General features: G+C 33.0%; 1 protein-coding gene across 2 annotated transcripts; it reads right to left on the bottom strand.

Moving 5' to 3' along the window:
• Positions 1-4720: 4720 nt before the first annotated feature.
• LOC106661078 (14-3-3 protein epsilon) lies at positions 4721-21699 on the bottom strand. Of its 2 annotated transcripts, none has more exons than XM_014384221.2 (6): positions 21502-21699; positions 8140-8339; positions 7921-8027; positions 7656-7793; positions 5994-6193; positions 4721-5848 (listed from the first exon to the last, which is right to left on the bottom strand). In XM_014384221.2, the coding sequence occupies exons 1-6, from the start codon at positions 21509-21511 to the stop codon at positions 5790-5792; spliced, it is 714 nt and encodes a 237-aa protein (XP_014239707.1). In that variant the 5' UTR covers positions 21512-21699; the 3' UTR covers positions 4721-5789. The 2 variants fall into 2 exon arrangements, with proteins under 2 accessions (XP_014239707.1, XP_014239706.1); XM_014384220.2 differs by lacking the exon at positions 21502-21699 and adding an exon at positions 17369-17657.
• Between the last annotated feature and the right edge of the window lie 378 nt (positions 21700-22077).

A 22077-nucleotide genomic window follows, 5' to 3' on the forward strand; every position in this document is an offset into this window, starting at 1 on the left:
TTGTATTTTACGTTAAACAAAATAGTCAACTGTTTTCGGTAATTTTGTTCAATTGTTGTATGTGTATATTTTATATAGACAAACCACACAAATAATAATAATAATAATTTGTAAATAAGTCAAAATCATATTAATTGTTGGTGTTATATATACATATATATGATGTGTGATTTTTCATATATTCATAAAATGGGTTTCATTGTACGCATTTTATTACTTGCCACACTTTCCTTTTAAGTTAGTATCGCTACAGAAATCAATTTAAAGACCAGGTGAAGTAATGTATTGTTAAGCGAGGTGATGATTATTCTTGCTGGCAAAAAATGGTGAAATGCTGAATTGTGTATGCCAAACAAAAAAAGGTGATAACTGGTAAACGAGGATGATTAAGATACGAGCATATCTGACGGGAGGTACTTTGATAAAGAAAATGCTATCTGCTAAGTTATGAACCTGTCATTCAGTGGTTTTTGATCTTCAGGTGTATTTAAACCCACAGTTTTGCTTTTATTATATCGATTTTTTTAAAACATTTTATAAGACAATATTTTGAGGTCTTATGTACTCTAAACGTTGCTGGTAATACATTTCAAAATGACTTTATGTCTCTTCATGAGGGGTTGTGAGGTGAAAAAGTTATTTTTGTACACGTCTAGCATCTCAGAGGGTTGAAGGGAACTACTGTTATGACATAAAAGGCTTTTTACCTCACTGGTACTGCAGGTACGCAACACCGGCGGTACTGCAGGTGCGCAACACCGGCGGTACTGCAGGTGTGCAATACTGGTAGTAGGTGTGCCATGTCCATATGAGGGTTACCTTTTGTGGGACTAGTGATGAATTATCTCGTTCAGGCTTACTTTTTTTTGCATTTTAAGAGCTCTAGCTCATGAGGTTTTATCAAATCCATAGCAGACACCTCCCACACCCTACCTTTCCAGTCAACTTGGAAATTGTGACACAATCTTTTTTCCAGAAAACATTTGTTCATAATATCTATGTCTCATTAGGAACGTACACTTTCGCCTACTTCTCGTCCATGTCTATTGTCCTTCTGAGTTTTCACCTCTGTTCTGCCAAGTGCCCTCAATTTTACTTTTACATTGTTTATGCTCACAGTAATTTTGCGTACATATTTTTGTTCTTGTCCTTATTATACATGGAGTTGGGCAAAATTGATAAAAAACTAATTTTTGGCAAAATTGATTTTTAAAATAGTTTTTGGAGATTTAAATCATTTTATTTCAGATTATATTATTTTTTAAATATTTGCTAAGTAAATTGCTATTTTTTCCTTTTTTTTTAATTGTAAAATGGCCACTCCAGGAGATAACACAAAATTGAAAAATATGTCCAGATATCCACCCAAGATCATCAAAACTTTACATTTCTTGTTTTTTGGAATAAATGTAAACCCAGGAATCAGAGGAAAACACTTTCAGGTTTCATTTTTCAAGGCAATGTAAAAAAAGAGACCTGTTGCAATATTTTTATTTTGCTATTTTTCAAAATGAATAGGCCAATGGTGAATTAAATACTACAAAAAAACATTTAAATGAAAATTAAAACAAAAATAATGTTAATTTATGGTTTTAAACTGAGAGTTAATCTACTTTTAAGTCTCTTGAACTATTACGAAAGTGAACTGTCTGCTACAAATGGCTGATTCATTAATTTAAATGAGCTGTTCGACAAATTTCCTTCTGCGCTAATACAATAACCCAGCCGATCATAAAATGGCCCCTGCACTTTGTAAATTTGAATGGGAGTTACTGTTTCACATGTATTTGTATAGCAACTTGTAGATGGTCCACATTTTCAAAACCTTCAGGAGTATTATAAATGAAACTAGTTAAAGCCGAGAGTGAGAGAGAGTGGAAAGGGAGAAAGAGAGAGGAACAGTATTATGTGCTGTTGTGATGAAAAATGAAACACACGGTATACCGAATACAGAAGAAATTGAAAAGAAGTCACTATCTGCCATGTTCTTAAGTTTCTGGTTGATGCATTGTGCATGTCACAGGATGGTCCAACAAAAAGTCGAAAATGTGATCATTCCATGGAAGATGACACAAAAGCAACGTATCAACCAACAGTTTTTGTAATAAAAAATATTTATTTTAATTTTAATTAATTTAAAAAAATACATTGGAATTCTTTGATTTGGACTGGGACCATTACATGAATCGCCCAGTCAACACCTTAACCAGTGCGGCTACTATGGCCCCATAGTGTTTATAATTTGTGCTTTTTTTTGCACATTTACCACCTCACTGAATTTGAAAAACCCTACACCAGCAGCCACACCAATTTACTAAAATTTTATTGTTAAAACAAAAGGAGTAATAAACTTATCTATATTACTTCCCTAAAGAAGAGAGAAAGTCAGGATTGATGCTAATTGTGCATGTGATGATATGTTGTATATACAATAAATTCAATCAAGTATAATAGATATATACGTAATTACATATCAAACTAAGTAGACAACAATAGGTAAATAAATAACTGCTAGCAATACTATTCGCATGTTTGCACACAAAAATTTATAATCCCTGAAACCATTTTTGTTTGTAAATTCATTCAAGTAAGGTAGCCAGTTTTTTGGGAAACGAGGTGAGAGTTTTCCTTCTTTTCATTGACGACATTATACGAAAATTCTGCAAGCTACATCACCTTCACTCAGCACATAGAACATAACTGGCTGTTTGCTCTTTTTATACTTAAAAAGCATGCTTCGAAATTTCCGTAGCCCGTTAGCATTTGCAACATGTAGTAAACAGGAAGCAACCATTTAGCTTTAGCCCTCTCTTCAAATTTAGGGAGGAATTTGAAAGACGGCCTACCCTTTTGCTGCTTTCCCATCTTGCGTCCATCCACTTTTTCATAATCTGCAAACATTTTAGCATTTATAAGCCAGTCCAGTTCATGATCCTCGTCCTGGCAAATTCAGTTGTTTCCCGTTTGTCGTATTATTTGCCTAAGAGTTACCATGCTTTGAAAGACGATCGTCTTGCAATGCGGACAATGAAATTTTGTTTATACTATAATTTGTTTAAGTAGTGAGGAGCGGTCTGAAATGAAATATTTTAGAAAAACACTTTTTTCATTTTTCCCCCCAACATTTAGACTTATTTTAGTCATCTTCTGGGCATGAAGCATGGTGCTATTCTTGTGTTGTGTTTGTTTCGAGTGAAATGTTCGTGTTTTTCTAAAATATACTTCATTCCTGACCGCTCCTCACTACTTAAACAAATTATTGAACAACTGGTTGGCGGTCGCTAAATAGCACACTTGTTTATACAATGTAATTTATGCTATAATCATCATTCTAGCATTTTACTGTCTATACAACCAATGTTTATGTTGAGTAGAAAACGTACTATGACAAACGTTTCATTTTTAATTTACTTAAAGTACCAACTTTTGACTTAAGCCCCTAGGCCCAATTGTTTCATTAAAATGATAGTTTTATACCATCGTTTATCAGTTATAATATGACACTCTCCCTTGAAATTCCGTCAAAAATGAATGTTAAAACTTCACAGACAATAAAAAAGCAAAGAATCTTTTTTTTATTTGTATATATCAGCAAGGAAAAAGTAAAGCTAAGTAATTCCATTCTTCCAGGAGGGCTTAACGTTCCACTATGTTGGGTGTAGCAAATGAGGTCAAATCACTTTACAATAAATTTTTCATGCTATTTTCGACTAAAAAACCATGAACTATACCATGATTCGATCCCAGGGCCAGCTAGTGTGGCAAACGCGAGTCAGACACCCTAACCACTAGACCACCGTGTTCCCCTAGGTATATTATGACTAGGTAAAAAATAAAAATAAAAGAAAGCAAAAGTTGAAGTATTTAGAAAGAAAGAAAAATTGAATAAAAACATTTTAAGACACTTCTGTTTTTTAATTAACATAACAAGATCTGTGACCCGTATTGTATTATTGCAATCACATTCACTTAACATTCATACACAGACTCATACTGACAAGATACTTTTAAGGAGGAATTAATATCGTATATAACATATGCAAGCATGTAAAAATTACATACAAGAAAAAAATTTCAAAGTTGAGAAAGAAATGTAAAAATCAATTTTGGTTCTAAAGAAATTCTGTCCTTTATATATTAATATATTTTTCTTTGTGGACAGATCTGATTTAATTCTATATTTATATATGCAAATATATATGTATTTATTTCAACAGAATTTATTTTAATATGAACATCAAACATAAGTACATTGATTTGACAAAATTATTACTTTATTTAGTTTAGTATTTATAAATGTTTAAATAATTTTATTGTTATTCTTTAAAGCAAGCACATTCAGAATATTTGAAATCTAACTTAAAAGCTATCATGGAATGCATCAAAACAAAACTCCATGAACATCAAATTATAAGACAATCAATGATGACAACAACAAATTATACTGTAAGAAACGTTAAATAAAACGATCTGCGGCACTTCAATCTAGGGCAGCCAGATCAATAGTTACAAATATAAAAAATTTGATAAAAACAACCAATCTTACGATACTGGCGCAACGCCTTAAGTAGAATGAAATGCTTACTTTTAAAACATTTCAAATAAAATAAATAAAATCAAGACCAATTTCACAATGATTCAACACAACTATAAATTTCTAATGACAAATGTGCACAAAACAGACAAAAAAAATTGTATTTGTACTAATTAAATGCCAAAGGATGAATCCACACAGAAAATGTCTCTACTGTATTGTAAAATAAACACATGTACTGTATCTATTACATAAAATATTATCTTACATTATAAGCTGATTTTTTTTTTTTTTTAAAGCTAATCACTGACTACGCAGCGTCTTTCACAGGTAGGTTATGATGTTACAACAAATAGTTCAAACACACAATTGAAGCTAATCTTTTTTTTTCTTTTTTAAATATAGTTTCAGAGAATGAAGTCATAGGTAAAGCCTCAGATATCTTAAAAAAGTGCATATTAACGTAAGGTCCCAATGATTCCATTTTAATAATAATTTTATAAATGATTTAAATTGTGTTGATTTCACATAAATACTCGTTTGGAACTAAAATAAGAAATTAACCAGCTATTTGAAGCACAAACAATATTTTATCGAATAACGTTTATAGTGAATGGGACTATCCACCGACTTTACCCACCAATCAGTTGTACAACAAATTTGACTACATGCTATACTAATTAATTTAACCCATTGTTTAAAATAGTGAAATGTTATTACTACAAATGATCTAGATTATAATCAATATGCAACAATTATCTTTAGTCATTTTCTATTGCAACAATTTTGTTTATTGCCTTTAGAGAATAGGACAACTGCAGTTTCAAACCAACACCATGTAAATTTTTCCAAAAATATAAAAATCAAAAAAAAATATTAACGCTACTTACAACTGACAAGCTGAAATCATAATTAATCATATAAAATTGAAAGTAAGAAAGGAATGATAGGCATAGACAAAAACTCATTTATGACTATTAATTGAACGCAAAAAATCGATTCATAAAGCTGATGCAAAACAAAGCAAACAATTTGATTTCATTTTCTAACAAAAATTGTAAAATAATAATTTAACTACACAGTAACAATGATCAGAAGTGGATGAAAATTTACAAGTCTGGTTTGTTGACTGTAACCTACACAATGGCCAACCGCTTCAAGATGAAATGTCTCCATCCTTGCCACGTTTAACACTCCACACATCACTTTCTGTCCTTTCTTATTTAAATTAACTTCCCAATGGTTTCTCACTAAGTTATGGCACATCTTGATCATCAACATCCTGCAACTGTTGGTCTTTTTGTTCACTATTACCTAAAGACAAGAAGAATAACATATTAGAGATCAATAAATTACAATAAAATGTCTTAAAAGAACCACCTTAGCTATAATAAGGAAGGGGACAAATGTAGAAAAACAAAATATTATTTTTACGTATTATCATATAAAAACCACAAACCTTGCATATCAGATGTCCAAAGAGTTAAATTATCCCTGAGAAGTTGCATAATTAAGGTAGAGTCTTTGTAGCTTTCCTCGGATAGAGTATCTAGTTCGGCTATGGCATCATCAAATGCTGCCTTAGCCAGCCTACAAGCTCTGTCAGGAGAGTTGAGTATCTCGTAATAGAATACTGAAAAGTTGAGTGCCAATCCAAGCCTAATAAAGAAATTATGCTATTAATATAATTAATCTATTTATTGCTACAAGTCTGGACCAGGAGTTCAGGACCAGGAAAGTATGCATGGAATCACAGGAAGGCGGCCGAGGAAATGTCTCTGTACTTATTTCAAATGTAACTAGAACTTTTTATTTAAATTCACCTACCATGGTCAAAGAACAGGAGTAAAAATAAAAATCAACCTTTCTCTGCAAATTCCAACAAATTATTATTTTTTATTGAAATGATTTTGAATTCCAAACGAAACACAAACTTGCCATGGGTGACGGTGGGAATAGAACCCATGACAACAGGGTCTATGAGCCAAAAGTCAATCATGATAACGGCTCAGCTACCACAGTCCCCCCCTCCAAAAAAAACAGTTGAAGTTCGAATTCTATCCAGGCATTTTCTCTTCTCCTGACTTTTCTCGCCATTTTTTTCCCCGCCCAAATCATCATATAAGTTTACTAACATTTTGTTGTTTATGTTTGTTGTTATTATATTATAATAACTTAATTTCTTGCTATGATACTATTCCCTCTCAACCAAGTAAACTCCCTACAAAAGCTACAAAATCGGCCTTTTTCAGACCAATTGACAACAAAAAGAGTTTTCCTAAAATAATTTAATGTTATTTTTATTTTGTGTATAATTTGAATAATGTATGTAAATTTTTAATAATTAAAAAATCATTTTAAATCTTTGAATAATTTATATAAATATTAATTTTATATTATTTTAACAACAATAATAAGAGTGGCGTCAGTGTCCACAACAGTTTATGTGTTGACGTGGTGCTCATGTGGTGCTGTATGGTAAAGGTCCCGGGTTCGAATCCAGAACAACAGATTCGAACCCGACAATACTTCCAAGTGGGCTTTCAAAAACACCAACTACTCAAGGGTTGATATATGATCCTGCCGTTAAACCCTCGTATTATTTTTTTAATTTACTTTTAATTATATTGAAAACTTAAATTCTTCAATAATACTGATTTAATATTTTGTAATAAAGTTTACTAAAAATGTATAATAAATTAGATAAAAATATATTTTCAATTTTTATTTATTACTCCTGGATGTTAATTTCCTTTTTTTTTTTTTTTTTTTTTTTTTTGAACAAGAATGATTGCCAGAAGACTGAAAAGTATATAAAACAACGCTGAGTGCACATAAATAAGGTGACCTGATTGTCACCATGGTAGCGTAATGAAATAATTTCATACAGTATCAAAACTTTCTTGGACCCAAAGTAGGTTTTTTACAGAAAAAAGTGGGAAAAAATTGTATGGACTTGAGCCTTAAAAAGAGTTTCGAAAAATGTTAAGTGAGTGAATAATTTCCTTGAATAATATTTTAAACTTTTCAATGGGATAAGAATAAGGTCAGGACCAAAGCCGAAACATTGACTAGTCATTTTATTCCTGGTCCTGACTATTGTAATACTTAATGTTACCACCTAATGGGATGCGTTGGAGGCAGATCTGTCATAGCGATATCACTAGCCGCTTTATACGCAACCAAAGAGCTCTCTGCTGCTTCTTTACGGTCGTTGCCGGTAGCGAATTCTGCTAAATATCTATGGTAATCCCCCTTCCTAATAACAAACAAAAAAATGTTTTAAAATATTAACAGTTATTGGCGGCAACATGGAAATACTTGAGCTCTAAATAATAGTGACAACTAGTCACGATTGACAACTATACTGTCACAAGCACACTTACATCTTGTAATAAAACACTTTAGATTCACCAGTTGATGCACACGGAATAAGATGGTTTTCCAGAACACCCAGAATATCCGAACATATTTCCCTTAACTCTTTTTCGACCTAAGAATAGAATCAAATTATTTTTAAATGTACGTGTTGCACATATAAAAATATGGATTACACAAGAAGTTTGAATTGAAAACCATTTTAATATTAAAAAAAATTCCATTACCTGTGTCCTGTACTGTCGAATCATTTCCAGTTTTTCATCAGCTCCTTTATTTTCCTCTTTTTGTTCAATACTACTTATAATCCTCCAACTTGCACGGCGTGCTCCTATCACATTTTTGTAAGCTACAGAGAGAAGATTTCTTTCTTCTACTGTTAACTCAAGGTCCAAAGAAGCCACAAGTTTCATGGCCTCCACCATTTCTAAAAATCAATAGTACTAATGAATAACTCATAAACAATAGTTAAAAACTGAATCAATTAAAAATATTACATGTACAAAGCTAATATAAACAATGAGTAAAAAATCACATTCTCATCGAGCCGTAAGTTAAACTAAATAATTATAAATTAACTATTTCTATAGATCCAATGTCAAGATTAAATAAAACCAGCCTGATGGTGCGGTGTAAAAGGTTTGAAATCCTCAAGAAGAGATGGAATTTCGATTCTTATCCACAAAAGGTAACCCAATAACTATTTCCATAACACGGTATGAAAATCCTTTGGTTTAATGTTTCTTTTTTTTATCATTTCTATCTCATACCGAAATATAATTAATGTGAGGCTTATATGGTATTTGTGTTTGACCTTTTTTTCCCACCTCAAAAAATTAACATTTAACATTTGACAGAAATCAATGTCTGACCACCAACAAAAAATTATACACAGTCGGCTTTTGTTAATCTTGATAATACGAACTTCTCAGCAGGTCACTGGTAAATTGAAAAAAAAAATTGTGTATTCTGATACACTTGGTAATATGAAATGTTTTTTATGACGGGGAGAGAGAGAGCATAATATAAATCAAAATGGAGCCACATCCCCTTTTTATAATTCGAACTTGTTCATTGTAATCTTCTCTAATTTTCAAAGTATTATTTACTTCCTTGCACCCAAAGTTTCTTCGAATTTTTTCTAGTTTGTTGTTTGGCGGTCATTGTTTTGTCAATGTGTTCTCAGCACTGGTCTTTTTTTTTTCTGCCCATCTGTAAGTATGCCGGGTTCGAATGCAAGGCCGCTGGATCATTCAACCCTGGGACCTTTAGCTTACAGTGATACGCACCATGTCAACGCCTAAACTGTTGCAGCCACTGATGCCCCCGGAAAAACATTTAGACGAAGGATGCCAGGCCCCAATAAAACAAAAACCGCTTTATAATTTTTGTTAATAATGCATAATAATGTTCCATTTTACAGTTGATCTATTTCCACTTTTTCATTATTTTTACGATATGTCGCACACCAACGAAAAAAGTGACAAGTCGAAAAATTATAAAAACTGGATTCTTTAGTTTTTTTAAGTATTCTAGTGTCTGACGCTACAGGAAAAATGACACAACTGTAGGTAGACTCTTAGATGCTAGGCAGCACTATATGTCACTTTTGAATTAGCGGGAATGTACTGTAACCATTCATAAAAAGTGGCATATCTCATTTCTGTGTCGAGCTTTAAAGCATCAATGTGAGTATTTATCAGGAAAAGTGGTGCATTTCGAGTTGTTTTCTTGTCTAGTGAAGGATTTTATGCTCTGCCGGAGACACATTTTCACATTATGAAAAACAATTGTATAAATATCTTTCGTAATGTGAAATTAATATAAATGTAGGCCCTGATCTTCAGGTCGAAATCTTGGCAGTTACAACTGAATTGGCTTTTTTCTTCAAGACCATACCTTGATCTAGAGTGTTCATGAAATATTAATTTCATTTCTTTTATTTTAATAATGTTCTTAATTATAATATTGTTTTTTCATAATTTTTTAACTTGTAATAATTTTTTAAAGTTGTCTTTTAACTTTTACATTATTTTATCAACAATTTTTTAATATTTTAATTACAATGTTTTTAATAATCAATAAAACCTGCAATTTCAATAATTAATTTTGTATTTTGAATAACTTATTACCCCGATTCCAGAGGACATGTTAATGTTAATTTGAGGCAAAAATAATCTTATTACAACTTACTACATGGATATTTATGCCTGTTTGTTAGGTTTGTATGTAACTGTTACTATCACAAAGAAATTAATACCCTTACAATCATTCATTGACCATCATTATCGTTAAGCAAACAAACTAATTTAAATTATTGAGAGCCAATATATGCAAGAAAAGTGTCACAATGCAAAAAGGGGTAGTTTTTTAGGGGAAGTACAGCTGGATTTTTAAAGTTTTGTATTTTCACTTGTCTTGGAGAAACGAAAGACAATATTGATGGATCATGACAGTTTTTATTGCCAACGACCGTAATGGTGTGTACTTAATACATAAGTCAAAAAAAGTCAACTACCATTTCTCTCCTACCAAATTTTCTTTTGTTGAGTTGTGTCACTTTTCTTGTCAGTGTGCGATATGTCTATAGTAGTAGTATATATGTACAATTTAAGTAAGAACTTTTAAAACTCTTAATAAGTTGATTTTTTCTCTCCTATTGATAATTCAAATTATTTTTATGGGCCCTTGGGTTTGAAATTATCAAGTCGACTGTACTATGTACACTGCTCATAGCTGGAAATTTCAAGCTTCAATAGAGATAAATAAGAGAGTTAAAAACTATAATTTTAGTGGTATATTTCTTAAAGTTACTCGATGTAATCAAAGGCTCGGTTAATGTGTTTGGAAATCAGACAGGAGGAAAATTTCATGTCATACAAATTGTTGGACCAAAGGCACAAAATATCGGGTTGTCCGGAAAATAATGCAGGATTTTAAGTTTTCATTAAAAAAAATCTATATAAAATATTCTGTTTACGTTTACAGGATTACTCATTTGTATGAATGTCAACACTTATTAATCCTCTTCCAAATGATATTGTTTGTTTACCTCTGTAGCATTCCGCTACTTGGAAATAATTCAGTCATCCTTATAATGTCAAAGCGAGAATTTCGTACGATTTTCTTTTACGAGTTTAAACTCGGCCGAAGCGGAGCCCAAACGGCTAGAAACATTAACCAAGTCTGGGGCGAGGGTTGTGTTAATGAGTGCACTGTGCAAAGGTGGTTTAAAAAATTTCGGGAGGGAGATTTCAGCCTTGAAGATGAAGAAGGTCGTGGAAGGCCTTCCTCTCTTAATGATGATGTTCTGCGATCAGTGGTGGAAGAAAACCCCAAAACAACTGTTCGAGAACTTGCAGAGCAACTCAAAGTCAGTAAAACGACCGTCGCTGACCACCTCAAGGCGATTGGAAAAGTGAAAAAACTCGAAAATTGGGTTCCACACTCATTAAACGATCGCCAAAAAAATCAGCGCTTTGATGTTTGTGCATCACTTCTTTGTCGAAACAAAAATGACCCATTTCTGGCCAGAATTGTTACATGTGACGAAAAGTGGATTCTGGACAGTGGCTCGACAAAGGAGAAGCTCCAATACATTTTCCAAAGCCCCCAACTCATCAAAAAAAGGTAATGGTTACGGTATGGTGGGCTTCATTTGGTTTAATACACTACAGCTTCTTAAATCCTGGCGAAACCATCAATGCTGAATCATACTGTAACCAAATTAATACCATGCATCAGAAATTGGCAGTAATGAAGCCCTCTTTGGTCAATCGGAAAGGGCCCATTTTGTTGCATGACAACGCTCGACCACATGTGTCACGTGTAACGTCACAAAAATTATTGGAGCTTGGCTATGAAACTTTGCCTCACCCACCCTACTCTCCGGACCTCTCGCCTACTGACTACCATTTTTTTAGACACCTGGACCACTACTTACAACACATAATATTCAAAAATCAAACGGAACTGGAAAATGCATTTATTGACTTTATCAATTCTAAAAATTCTGAATTCTACTCAGACGGAATTAATAAGTTACCAACACGTTGGGAGAAATGTATTGAGAGTATGGGAAATTATTTTGATTAAAGAACATTGCTTTAAAGTAACTAGTTTCTTTTTTTTTGTTTAATACCAAAATCCTGCATTATTTTCCGGACAACCCAATACTTCCATGGGGGAAAAAGTAAAACATGCCTTGTGGATTCTTCAGTCATCTTTTATTGCTAGGGCACTGGAAGACATTAGCCTTTTGCATCAATTTTGTGATTTTAACATGGAATTACTATGAACAAATTCCTGAATTTTGTCAAGGACATTGATTTTAAAACATTTTGTTTCCAACTACAGAAACAAATACAATTTCAAAGGCCATATCAACAAGCACAAAGTTACATTTTAACAAGTCAAAATTATAAAATAAGATCCAGTTGATACTGAATTTCAATACTATACCATTATTTTCTAAACAACTTTCATACCTACAACTTTTCTTCGATCAGTCACACATTCCTTTTCTTGTCAATTGTTTTTATTTTAAGAAAAAGAAATATTCAAAAAATGTCTTCAATATGATTTAGTCACACGTCACTACCATCTTTAATTGGAATCTGCATTTATAATTCACATAAGTGATTATAAATATTCATATTTTACTATATTCTTGATTTCTACTCTTGTAAGTATAATTTTTACAGGAAACAATTTGTTTGAGAAAGTATGTATATGTAACACTTTGATTTTTTTTTATGCATCAACCTTAATAGCAAGTTGATAAAGATACCTTTTCAAAATTTATCTTTCATGAACTTACATATGATTTTCCTTAGCCACTGTGTGTAGAGGTCATTGATTCCAGGAAAAAATTACTTTCATCAAATCAAGTTAGAAACACGAGTCATTAAGAGAAAAAAAATCAAACTTTTGAGTATGCATTTTTAAAAATCAGATAGGGATGGAAATTACATGTCTAAGCATCTATTGCACAAAAGACATTATTAATAAGGAAAATAAAACATACCTTTACAGTTTTTGAGTATTTTTTTATAGCTAACATGGGAAAACTTTAGGGGTTTTTTTTGTTGAGCAACTATGAAAAGAAACTTTTGCTAATACCAGCTTCTTAAATAACTAACAGAAGGGGGCATTGGTGGCTGCAATATTTTAAGCGTTGACATGGCGCTCATTGTAAGGTAAAAGTCCCGGGTTCGAATCCAGCGGCCCTGCATTCCAACATGACATACTTACAAATGGGCTTTTTTCAAAAACACCAACACCAGAGTTGATGCGACCTCTGATGTTGCAAGCCCTCATTAAAACAAAGTCGTTGAGATCATCGACATCAGTCTTTTTTTTAATATATAGCGTTTTAAAGTATAGCAACAAGTTTTCTGCATTGAGCAACGATGGAGAAATTTTTAACTTTTACCAATACCGTCAAGTTTCTTAGATAAACAACAGTGACCAATATTTAAGGACAAATCGTCAAATAAATTCAAGTATTAAGCGTTATTATAACTGATGGTGATGAATTTGTAAAGTTTTAAACTTGACAAATTTAAAAAAAAATAAATAAAAAAATACGAGCTCACACAAAATGATCAGTAATGACCTAATTACAGGTACATCACCCTGTGGACCACACAAGGAAATCTCCCATTCAACCTTAAAGGTTAGGAGGGTGGGTGTGTGTTAGCATTATCTTTATGTGTCAGTGTCTTTGGTGGATTGAATCTGGGTTTTTTTATCCGGTCAGTCTTTGTGATCATCAGTCTGTTGGGTTAAGCTGGAGTAGATCAGAGTAGAAATAGTGGAAAAATAGTTTAGGGATCTTTGTGAATAGTTTTTGTTGGTGAGACTTTAGAGGAAGCATCGGAGGACTTTGGATATTGGAGGATTTGGACAATGGGTACTTTGTAAGAGGTTAGTTTGTTGTGTATGCTTAGTGTAGATTTTAACCCAAGTAGGCGTTTGAGATGTCCGTATTGAGTTGTCTTTTTAGTCTAGTTTGTGAATTCAATATGGAGTCTGCTATAGTTGAAGGTAGCGGATTTGCTGGATGACGGAATTATTTTGTTTTTTATGTGCATTTGTGGGCCGGTCTGGTGTCTTAGCACAGAGTGCACCAGTAAGTAATCGTTATGAGGTGACGTATGCGTAGGTTGTGATTTGTGTAGTTTGTCAGCAATGTAGAATAAGTAGAACTGAATACGATGATGAATATGGAGACTAAGAATTGGGGGGGGGGGGTATGTTCTCCACGCACTACAGCCTTCTGACGTATTTTCCTTGTACCTCAGTTCAGTTCAATCGAATAAACTTTTGCTGATAGCATTAAATTCCTTAAAACAACCAACAGGAATCAATATTTCTACGTCCAAATCGTCAATTAAGCAAAGCTACACTGAAACTTGATAAAAATTACAGTAGTTGATATGGAATTTCTCTATCATGTGTGTTCTATTTACAAAACAAGGTATGACACATTCTTTGATAAATCCTACGTTCTTTTTTTGCCAATTGTTACATTTTAAGGGAAAGAAATACTGAAAAGATTTCTTGAGTATCATCACAATCTTAAATGGGAATCAACAATTTTGCAACTATAATTTATTAAGTGATTATAAATATTAATGTTATATGATAGCTTGAAACTTCGTTTGGCCGCCAGCTACACTTGTAAATATGATTTTATAGAGAACTGTTACGAAAATACATGTGTCGGTAAGGATGTAGTAATTGACCAGGAGTAAGTATAATGTCAGGGATTTCGTTCAATGAATACAACTTTTATACATTTGGAAAGCTTTTGACGCATATACACTGATGGGAAAATTTAACACACCACTAAATTTATTTAGTTTAAAAGATAACCATTATCTTTCTACACTAGTCACAGGTAATAAGGAGGTATCGTAGACAAAATAAACGGTAAATAATGCTTTGTTATAATTGTATGTAATTATGCCCTTTCATTCTGCTACACCTAAAGATCGCTTTCAGTTAGTCTTTTTCCTTCATTGATTTCATTTGATATTATTCTTATAATAATAAATGATATAATTATAAAGTAAACCTTTTTCAATAGTTCCCATCAGACATATGAGTCACTATGACAGTGTCAGGGTCTAAACATTATTAGAAAAAGGATACAGCCAGCACGAAATCGCCAGGAGACTGAGTGTACATCACTCTACAATAGGAAGTTTTTTTCAGCGCTTCAAAGAAACAGGGTTTCACACTTGAAGGCCAGGACAGAATCGACTAGGTCTACAGACAAGAGACAATAGTTTTATCCCTCATCAAGCTCTACAAAACTACAGCATTAGAGGACATGAGATAAGAAATCTGACAAGTCCGAAAGGTTTCTATTTCCTCCAGGAATGAAGGAAGCTCAATGAAAATAACCTCAGGGTCTGGCACCCGGATTGCGGACCTCTTCTTTCCGCAGCTTAGAAAATGGCTAGACTTCAATTCACACGGGAACATGTGAATTGGACATTGGAGGATTGGGGATGAGTTCTCTTGACAGTTGAGGTGAGAGTTGGCCTCAAATCTTCCAGTGAGTGTACTTTAAGAGACACTCAGGAGAAAGGAACACCCCTATGCTGGTGGCATTCCATGCCCGCTCCGAATTCGTTGTTGTGCGAAGATCTCTAACCTCACAGAGGTACTTACAAGACAATCAAAGAATGCCATTTGCCTCCCACAGCAATGAGAGGTTCTTGTTAATGTTGGATACTGCCAGACCCCATATAGCACTGTCGACTACCAGAATGAAGTTGGAATTGAGTGCTTGGTGTGGCTAGCTCGACGTCCAGATCTGAACACAATCAAACTGATTTGGTAACCTAAAGCGATGAGTATGATGGCGAAACCCACTGCCACATTAGTTGGAAACAGCTGTTATCTTTTATCTAGAAATCTTTCACAAGGAATGCAAAGGTGTTTAACGGACGTGATTCATACCAGAGATGGAAATACTCGGTATTAAAGGGAACAAAAGTTTTTCTTTACTTTTTAGCTATTTTTGAATTTTTTTTTCTTTACTCAATAATTGTTTTTTAGATTGGTTATTAAACTTTTTCTCTCTAATTTCTTAGTTTTACAATCAAACCTATTTTTGGTATTCAAAATATGAATAAACCTAAATACATTAAAATTTCATGGTGATGCGTTAATTTTGTCTATCAATGTATTTCGCCTTCCTCAGGGCGAATTTATGAAGAAAAAAAATATAAATAGGAGATCTGGAGTCCACGTAGAGTTGCCGTTAAAAGTCCTTAGTTGTGAAAATTGTATATAATAATAGTTGAAATGGATGTGGTCCAATGAACGTAAAGTTTGTTAAGCTTTCGATGTATATATTCGTCAGGGCAAATTTTTGAGGAAAAAAAATAATACATCTTTATTCAACATAGACACGCAGGCAAAATATATACGCCCAAAGCCTGACAAACCTATAAAAGTTATGTTCATTGAATCACATCCCTCATCTACATCTAGAATACATGTATTGCTTTAAAATGTTTTTATATATTAAACTAAAAGTTAGTTGTTGAAATATTTAAAAAAAAAGTTTTCAATATGGTCAAAATGAACATTACCACAAGTATACGATAAATGAAATATACCTTTCAAAAACATACCTATGACTTTTATTTAACCATTGTGTGCCATAGTGATAGTTGACTCTAGGTAAAAAAATCAATAAATAATAGTTTTCATCAGACCTATCGAGTCAAGACATGCCAGGCCTCATGAGATGGCAAATTATGCATTGTTAAATTGAAAAATTTCAACCGCTTTGTGTTAAAACGTGTTGGGGAAAGTCAGATAGGCATGCAAATTACATGTCTATCTATATGGTGGATGGATTTTTTAAAAATGTTGATTGAATAATTTTTTTTATTTTTATTAATTTTTGTTTATTGCTAGAAATGGAAAAACTAGCTTTCACGTGTCATTTTGTAACTTGTGCGTTGAGCAAGTGTGCAGACACTCACCGCTTTTGCCGACGCCGTTAAGTTACAAAGCGTTTTGTCTTGGATCGCAAAATTACAAAGCGCCGTGTCGTACGCAACGTGGAAAACTATTTTCTTTTTGTCAAAAATTGAAACAAAAAAAACAAAAACAAAAAAACAAATGCATGCCGATTTCCCGTTAGGCGTGCGTAAAACACCACACCGGGGACAGGTAAATCGGCCTTGTAAAACTAAACAGACGAATGAAATAAAGTCATCCGTCCCCCGACGAGCACGCAGACAATAAACCCGATAATTAATAATAAGCCGAGAAGTAAAAGTCGGGCAAAAAAAAAGTGCCTATGGAAGAGAAAATCGATAATAAATATGAGTGCCGCAAGGCGAACGATGTGTATGTTAAAGGAAAAAAAAAGGGGAAAAAATGAATAAATCTAAAGGGAGTGTATGTTAATTTGTAAGTCCTTACCGTCGTATCTCTCAGCCTGCTCGGCGAGCTTAGCCTTATAAACCGTATCCTCGCGTTCCGACATTTTCAAACAAATACAATTCCAGACGAGTTGTTCAAGAAACGAACTTAATTAAAGACGGCCGGAGCTTTTCCTCCCCGAAATTCGACTCCGAGACGGGTCCGCTTGTTTGTATGGGTGTGTTTAAAACGTTCTCAGTCCAACTCCCAGGGTCGAAGGGCCGACTCGCAAGTGGAATGGAAGTGCAACTCGACTCGACTTTAGCCTGTCTCAATAATTCAATATTATGTATCCATCCGCCAGATACGTCACCGGCCCAAAGACTCGCCGACGGATTTCAAAAGAACCCAGGGACTCGGACAAGCGACGAAATTAAATAGAAACGGAATAGGAAACCGTGGTTATTTTTTTTCTTACGTTCGGTACGTTAATTATAAAGATATCCGTGAGAAAAGCAGTTGGATTATTTCTTGGCTCGTGGATTGAGGGTGAGTGTATCGATGTGGTTCGGGGAGACTCGATTCGATTCCCTTCATTCGATCCCTGAGTCGTCGAGCCGTCCCTGAGCCGAACTAGCGCTACTCAGTACTCACTACTCACTACCGGCCTAGCCCTAGCCCTTACTCTTTAGTGTTACCCCTTATTACAGATTACTGGGCAACGAGGATGTAAACTTAAATTCCTTGAGAGGACAGCGAATTAACACAAAAATAGAAGTATGGAGAAAGAAAAAAAACTGTTAATATTCTTCCATCGATATGTAAAGCATTCGAAAAAATTTATTAATTTATCTATACGGGTAAAAAAAAACAGTTACAAATAATATAGGGGTTTAGACTATATAAAAGCAATAATTAACAATTGAGACTTAAATTGTAATATACATTAAACAGTAATTAAAAATATGAACATATTCAACATATCAAACAGAAATAAAATATTGTAAGTATTATATCATAATACACATGTGTATAAAACTATAAAAGAACTGAGAAGGAGTGATAAAAATTTTATTAAACAACAGAACTATATAAAGAAATAAAAAGGAAATGTAAAAATATAATTAAACAACAGAAATATAAAAACAAGTACAAAGGAAATGAGAAGGAATAATAATTTAATTAAACAACAGAAATATATAAAAAAAATAAAAAGGATGTGCAAAAATGTAATTATACCACAGAAATATAAAACAAATATAAAGGAAATGAGAAGGAATGATAAAATGTAATTATACAACATAAATGTATATAAAGGAAATGAGAAGAAATGATAAAAATATAATTAAATAACAGAATTATAAAAACAAATATAATTAAATAACAGAAATATAAAGACACATATAAAGGAAATGAGAAGGAATGATAACAACTTAAGTAAACAACATAAATGTATAAACTAATAAGAAGGAAATGAGATGGAATGATAAAAATATAATTAAACAAGAGAAATATAAAAACAAATAATTAAATAACAGAAATACAAAAACAAATATAAAGGAATGATAAAAATTTAAGTAAACAACATCAATGTATAAACTAATAAAAAGGAAATGAGAAGGAATGATGAAAATATAATTAAACAACAGAAATATAAAAACATTTGTAACATTGTAAAAGCAAATATAAAGGAAGTGAGAAGGGATGATAAAAATATAATTTAAAAACAGAAATGCATAAACAAATCAAACACATTTTCCATGACTGAGCTTTTCCTTGCTTCTCTTTGTATAAATATTTCCAATGGAAATAGGTTTAGCAGTGTTTCTAGTGCAATTGTCAGGTTGTTTTCATTAGGCCCTATGATATATGTTTTGTCAGTTTTTGTATCCTGCTTAATCTTTTGGTAACTTATTTGTGCTGAGCTTTGGTCCACCAGAGCCATAGGATAATTTGGGTCTTATTACTGCTGTATAAAGCCAATGGGACATTTTTGGTTTTAATCCCCAGGATTTGCTTAGAGTTCTTTTTGTGATCATATATCCATTTTGCTAGTCTTAGGGCATTACAAAGAGATTTGTCAACCTCACGACTGATGGAGGAAACTATAGATCTTATCAATAGGATCTCTTTCAGGTTTGAGAATAAGGTGACACTTATTTGGATACCAGCACATAAAGGACACCATGGCAATGAAAAGGCGGATGGCCTAGCCAAAGAAGGTTCTAATACTGCGTTTGTCGGGCCACAACCGGTATTACCTCACTCTATGAGCACAGCGAAAGAGAGTATCAATAACTGGGGCATGAAACAATTCCTTAGGGAGTGGAATTTATCCCCCGGACACAGGCAATTGAAAGAGTTTGTTAAGGCGATCAAATCAGTAGAATCGAAATGGCTATTCTCTATTTCAAGGAAGGGAATTAGGAGGCTGATAGGTATTCTGACAGGCCATTGCCCACTGAGAAGACACCTCTCGTAATGGGTATCCTACCAGATCCCTTTTGCCGCTTCTGCAAAATAAAAGAAGAAACGGCAAGGCACTACCTCGCAGAGTGTGATAGGTATGCTAGATCTAGATTTAAAATCTTTGAAGGAGAGGACATCACCAAATCACTCCCCGAGATAAAATGGTCCAAAATCTTGGGGTTTGTGAACAAGTCCAAGAGATTTATGCAGGATACGTGAACCGACCAAGTCCCGGACCTTTTAGGGATGGGGTACGAGTCTACCCAGGCATTTAACCCCTCGGGTCTTGGTCGCCCACCCTGCATAATATATATACAGAGAAATCTTACAGCTCAGAACTGTTAGCTGATGTCAACGAAGAAGAATATTTCAATGCTTCTCCACTAATTTCTACACTATGATTGGAGGGAAATCTTACTTCCTCAGGATATATTTTCACTCAAATAATTACAGTAAAAACTGCCAATTTTTATTTGTATATATCAGCCAAGAACAGCTATTTAAATAAGATATTTTACTCTTAAATAATATAATCTGTAATAAAATAATGGACATATATATGCATGCTAGGTATGTTTCTGCCCCAAACATCAACATTAACATGAGTTGCACAAAATTTAATGTGAGCATATTTTAACTAATTCCATGATAATCTTTCACTTATACTTCTGTTTCAAGTAGATGATATTTAACTTGAAAAAACTTCTTCTTTTCTTTATTTGGCACTCCAACTTCAAAATGGAATAAATTAATAATTAATCAATTTTAATTAGAGTGGAAATAAAAAGTGTGTTTAACATTTTTCACATTTTTGCATCGATGCTATAATATAGTGTGCATAACAAACGCCAATTAAGTATGCTATAAAAATCTGTTTTTTGTATAAAACGTTAAATTTCCTCAAGACAAAAAATAAAGGAAATAACCATATAATTATTGAATATTCAGACAGGATTGTCACAAATTAGTACCAGGAATCCTTGTGGGGTAGCGAATTTTGAGACTGCTTTTTATTATCAAGTGCTATCTGGTTGTTCATTGAAAATCGTCTTATACAAATCAAGGATCATCATGAATTAGTACAAAAAAAACCATTACGAATTTAACAACTTGGTTGGATACTTGGAGAGTTGCTTAAAATTCACAAAAACTTGCAGACACACTGATGATGGCGAAATGCCAAAACACACCTCATAGACAACCCAAAGAGGAGAGGCATACCAAGGAGGTTATTAAGGATCAAATTACAACTGCCATTTACTCATATTTAAACTTATAATTTTGGTTCTAGTTCACTTATCATTATTCACATTTTTCAACTTCTAGCTTAGAAATAAGTAATTTACTGTTGTATGTCCGTCCCTCCTCGGCAGTTCCTTCTGACATTTTATTAATAAAATAATTCAATTTTGATGATCATAAGAGATTAGTTTTGGGTTTAGGTAAGCGTAATTAATGGCAACCGGGACAAATCAAGGCATGGCCAATTCTACTTAGTACTACTCTGCAATGTAAACTATCAAAATTATATTTATGATACATTTATTACAGATTGTTTACTCAGTTACAACAAGATGAGTCTAAAGGAAATTTCGAAAAGAAAATAGCATTTTTGGCAACACAAGGATTAAATTCCCACTAGAAAGTAAAGTATCAAAGTATATATATAGTACAAAGCATATAAGTAAAGGACCAAATAGATTTATTAAATAAAATAAGGCTACCTTTAAGCATGAAAATAGTTTCTTTGGTTTGAAGGGACAAGCTTCAGATGGCCGCGTGACGACCTGTTGTTGAAATCCACACTTTGAATCATGTGGTATATGAAGTCAATTTCCAGTTGCTTTGGTTTAAATGAAGGCGCATATGATGAGCAACTTTTCTTGTTTAGCAGGTGGTTTTTGTTGATCAGGCAGTTCTACACGAAACTATTAGTGTGAGTTTATTATTAAGATTTGTTACAGACAGTTCTACACAGAATTTGTGCTCATTTTGTATCGAGTAAGCCTTAAAGCGATACAAAAAAGGATTAACTTAGGGATTGAATGTGTTAATCGTAAACAACAAAAATTTTGTCAGAAATGATTTATTCTTGTATCCCAAAATCAATATAAAAAGTACTACAAAACTACTGGTAAATTCTCTTCAATTTTGTAAAAAAATGTTATTTTAATATAAACATGAAATTAAAAAACAATAGCACACTCGTGTGCGTTGTTTTTTAACATAAAAATATATATATAATAAATTTCAATTTATACAATAGAAACAAACTTTGCAATTCAATGCATTAAAATATA

Source organism: Cimex lectularius, unplaced genomic scaffold, assembly GCF_000648675.2.
Source record: "Cimex lectularius strain Harlan isolate CLEC.00 unplaced genomic scaffold, Clec_2.1 scaffold75, whole genome shotgun sequence".
Taxonomy (NCBI): Eukaryota; Metazoa; Arthropoda; class Insecta; order Hemiptera; family Cimicidae; genus Cimex; species Cimex lectularius.

Coding starts and splice junctions, on each gene's coding strand:
- LOC106661078 (XM_014384220.2), bottom strand. CDS start 17,432: ATGTCGGAACGCGAGGATACGGTTTATAAGGCTAAGCTCGCCGAGCAG. Junction 7,794..7,920: donor AAAGTGTTTTATTACAAGAT/GTAAGTGTGCTT, acceptor GTTTGTTATTAG/GAAGGGGGATTACCATAGAT. Junction 6,194..7,655: donor CCTCCAACGCATCCCATTAG/GTGGTAACATTA, acceptor TTTCTTTATTAG/GCTTGGATTGGCACTCAACT.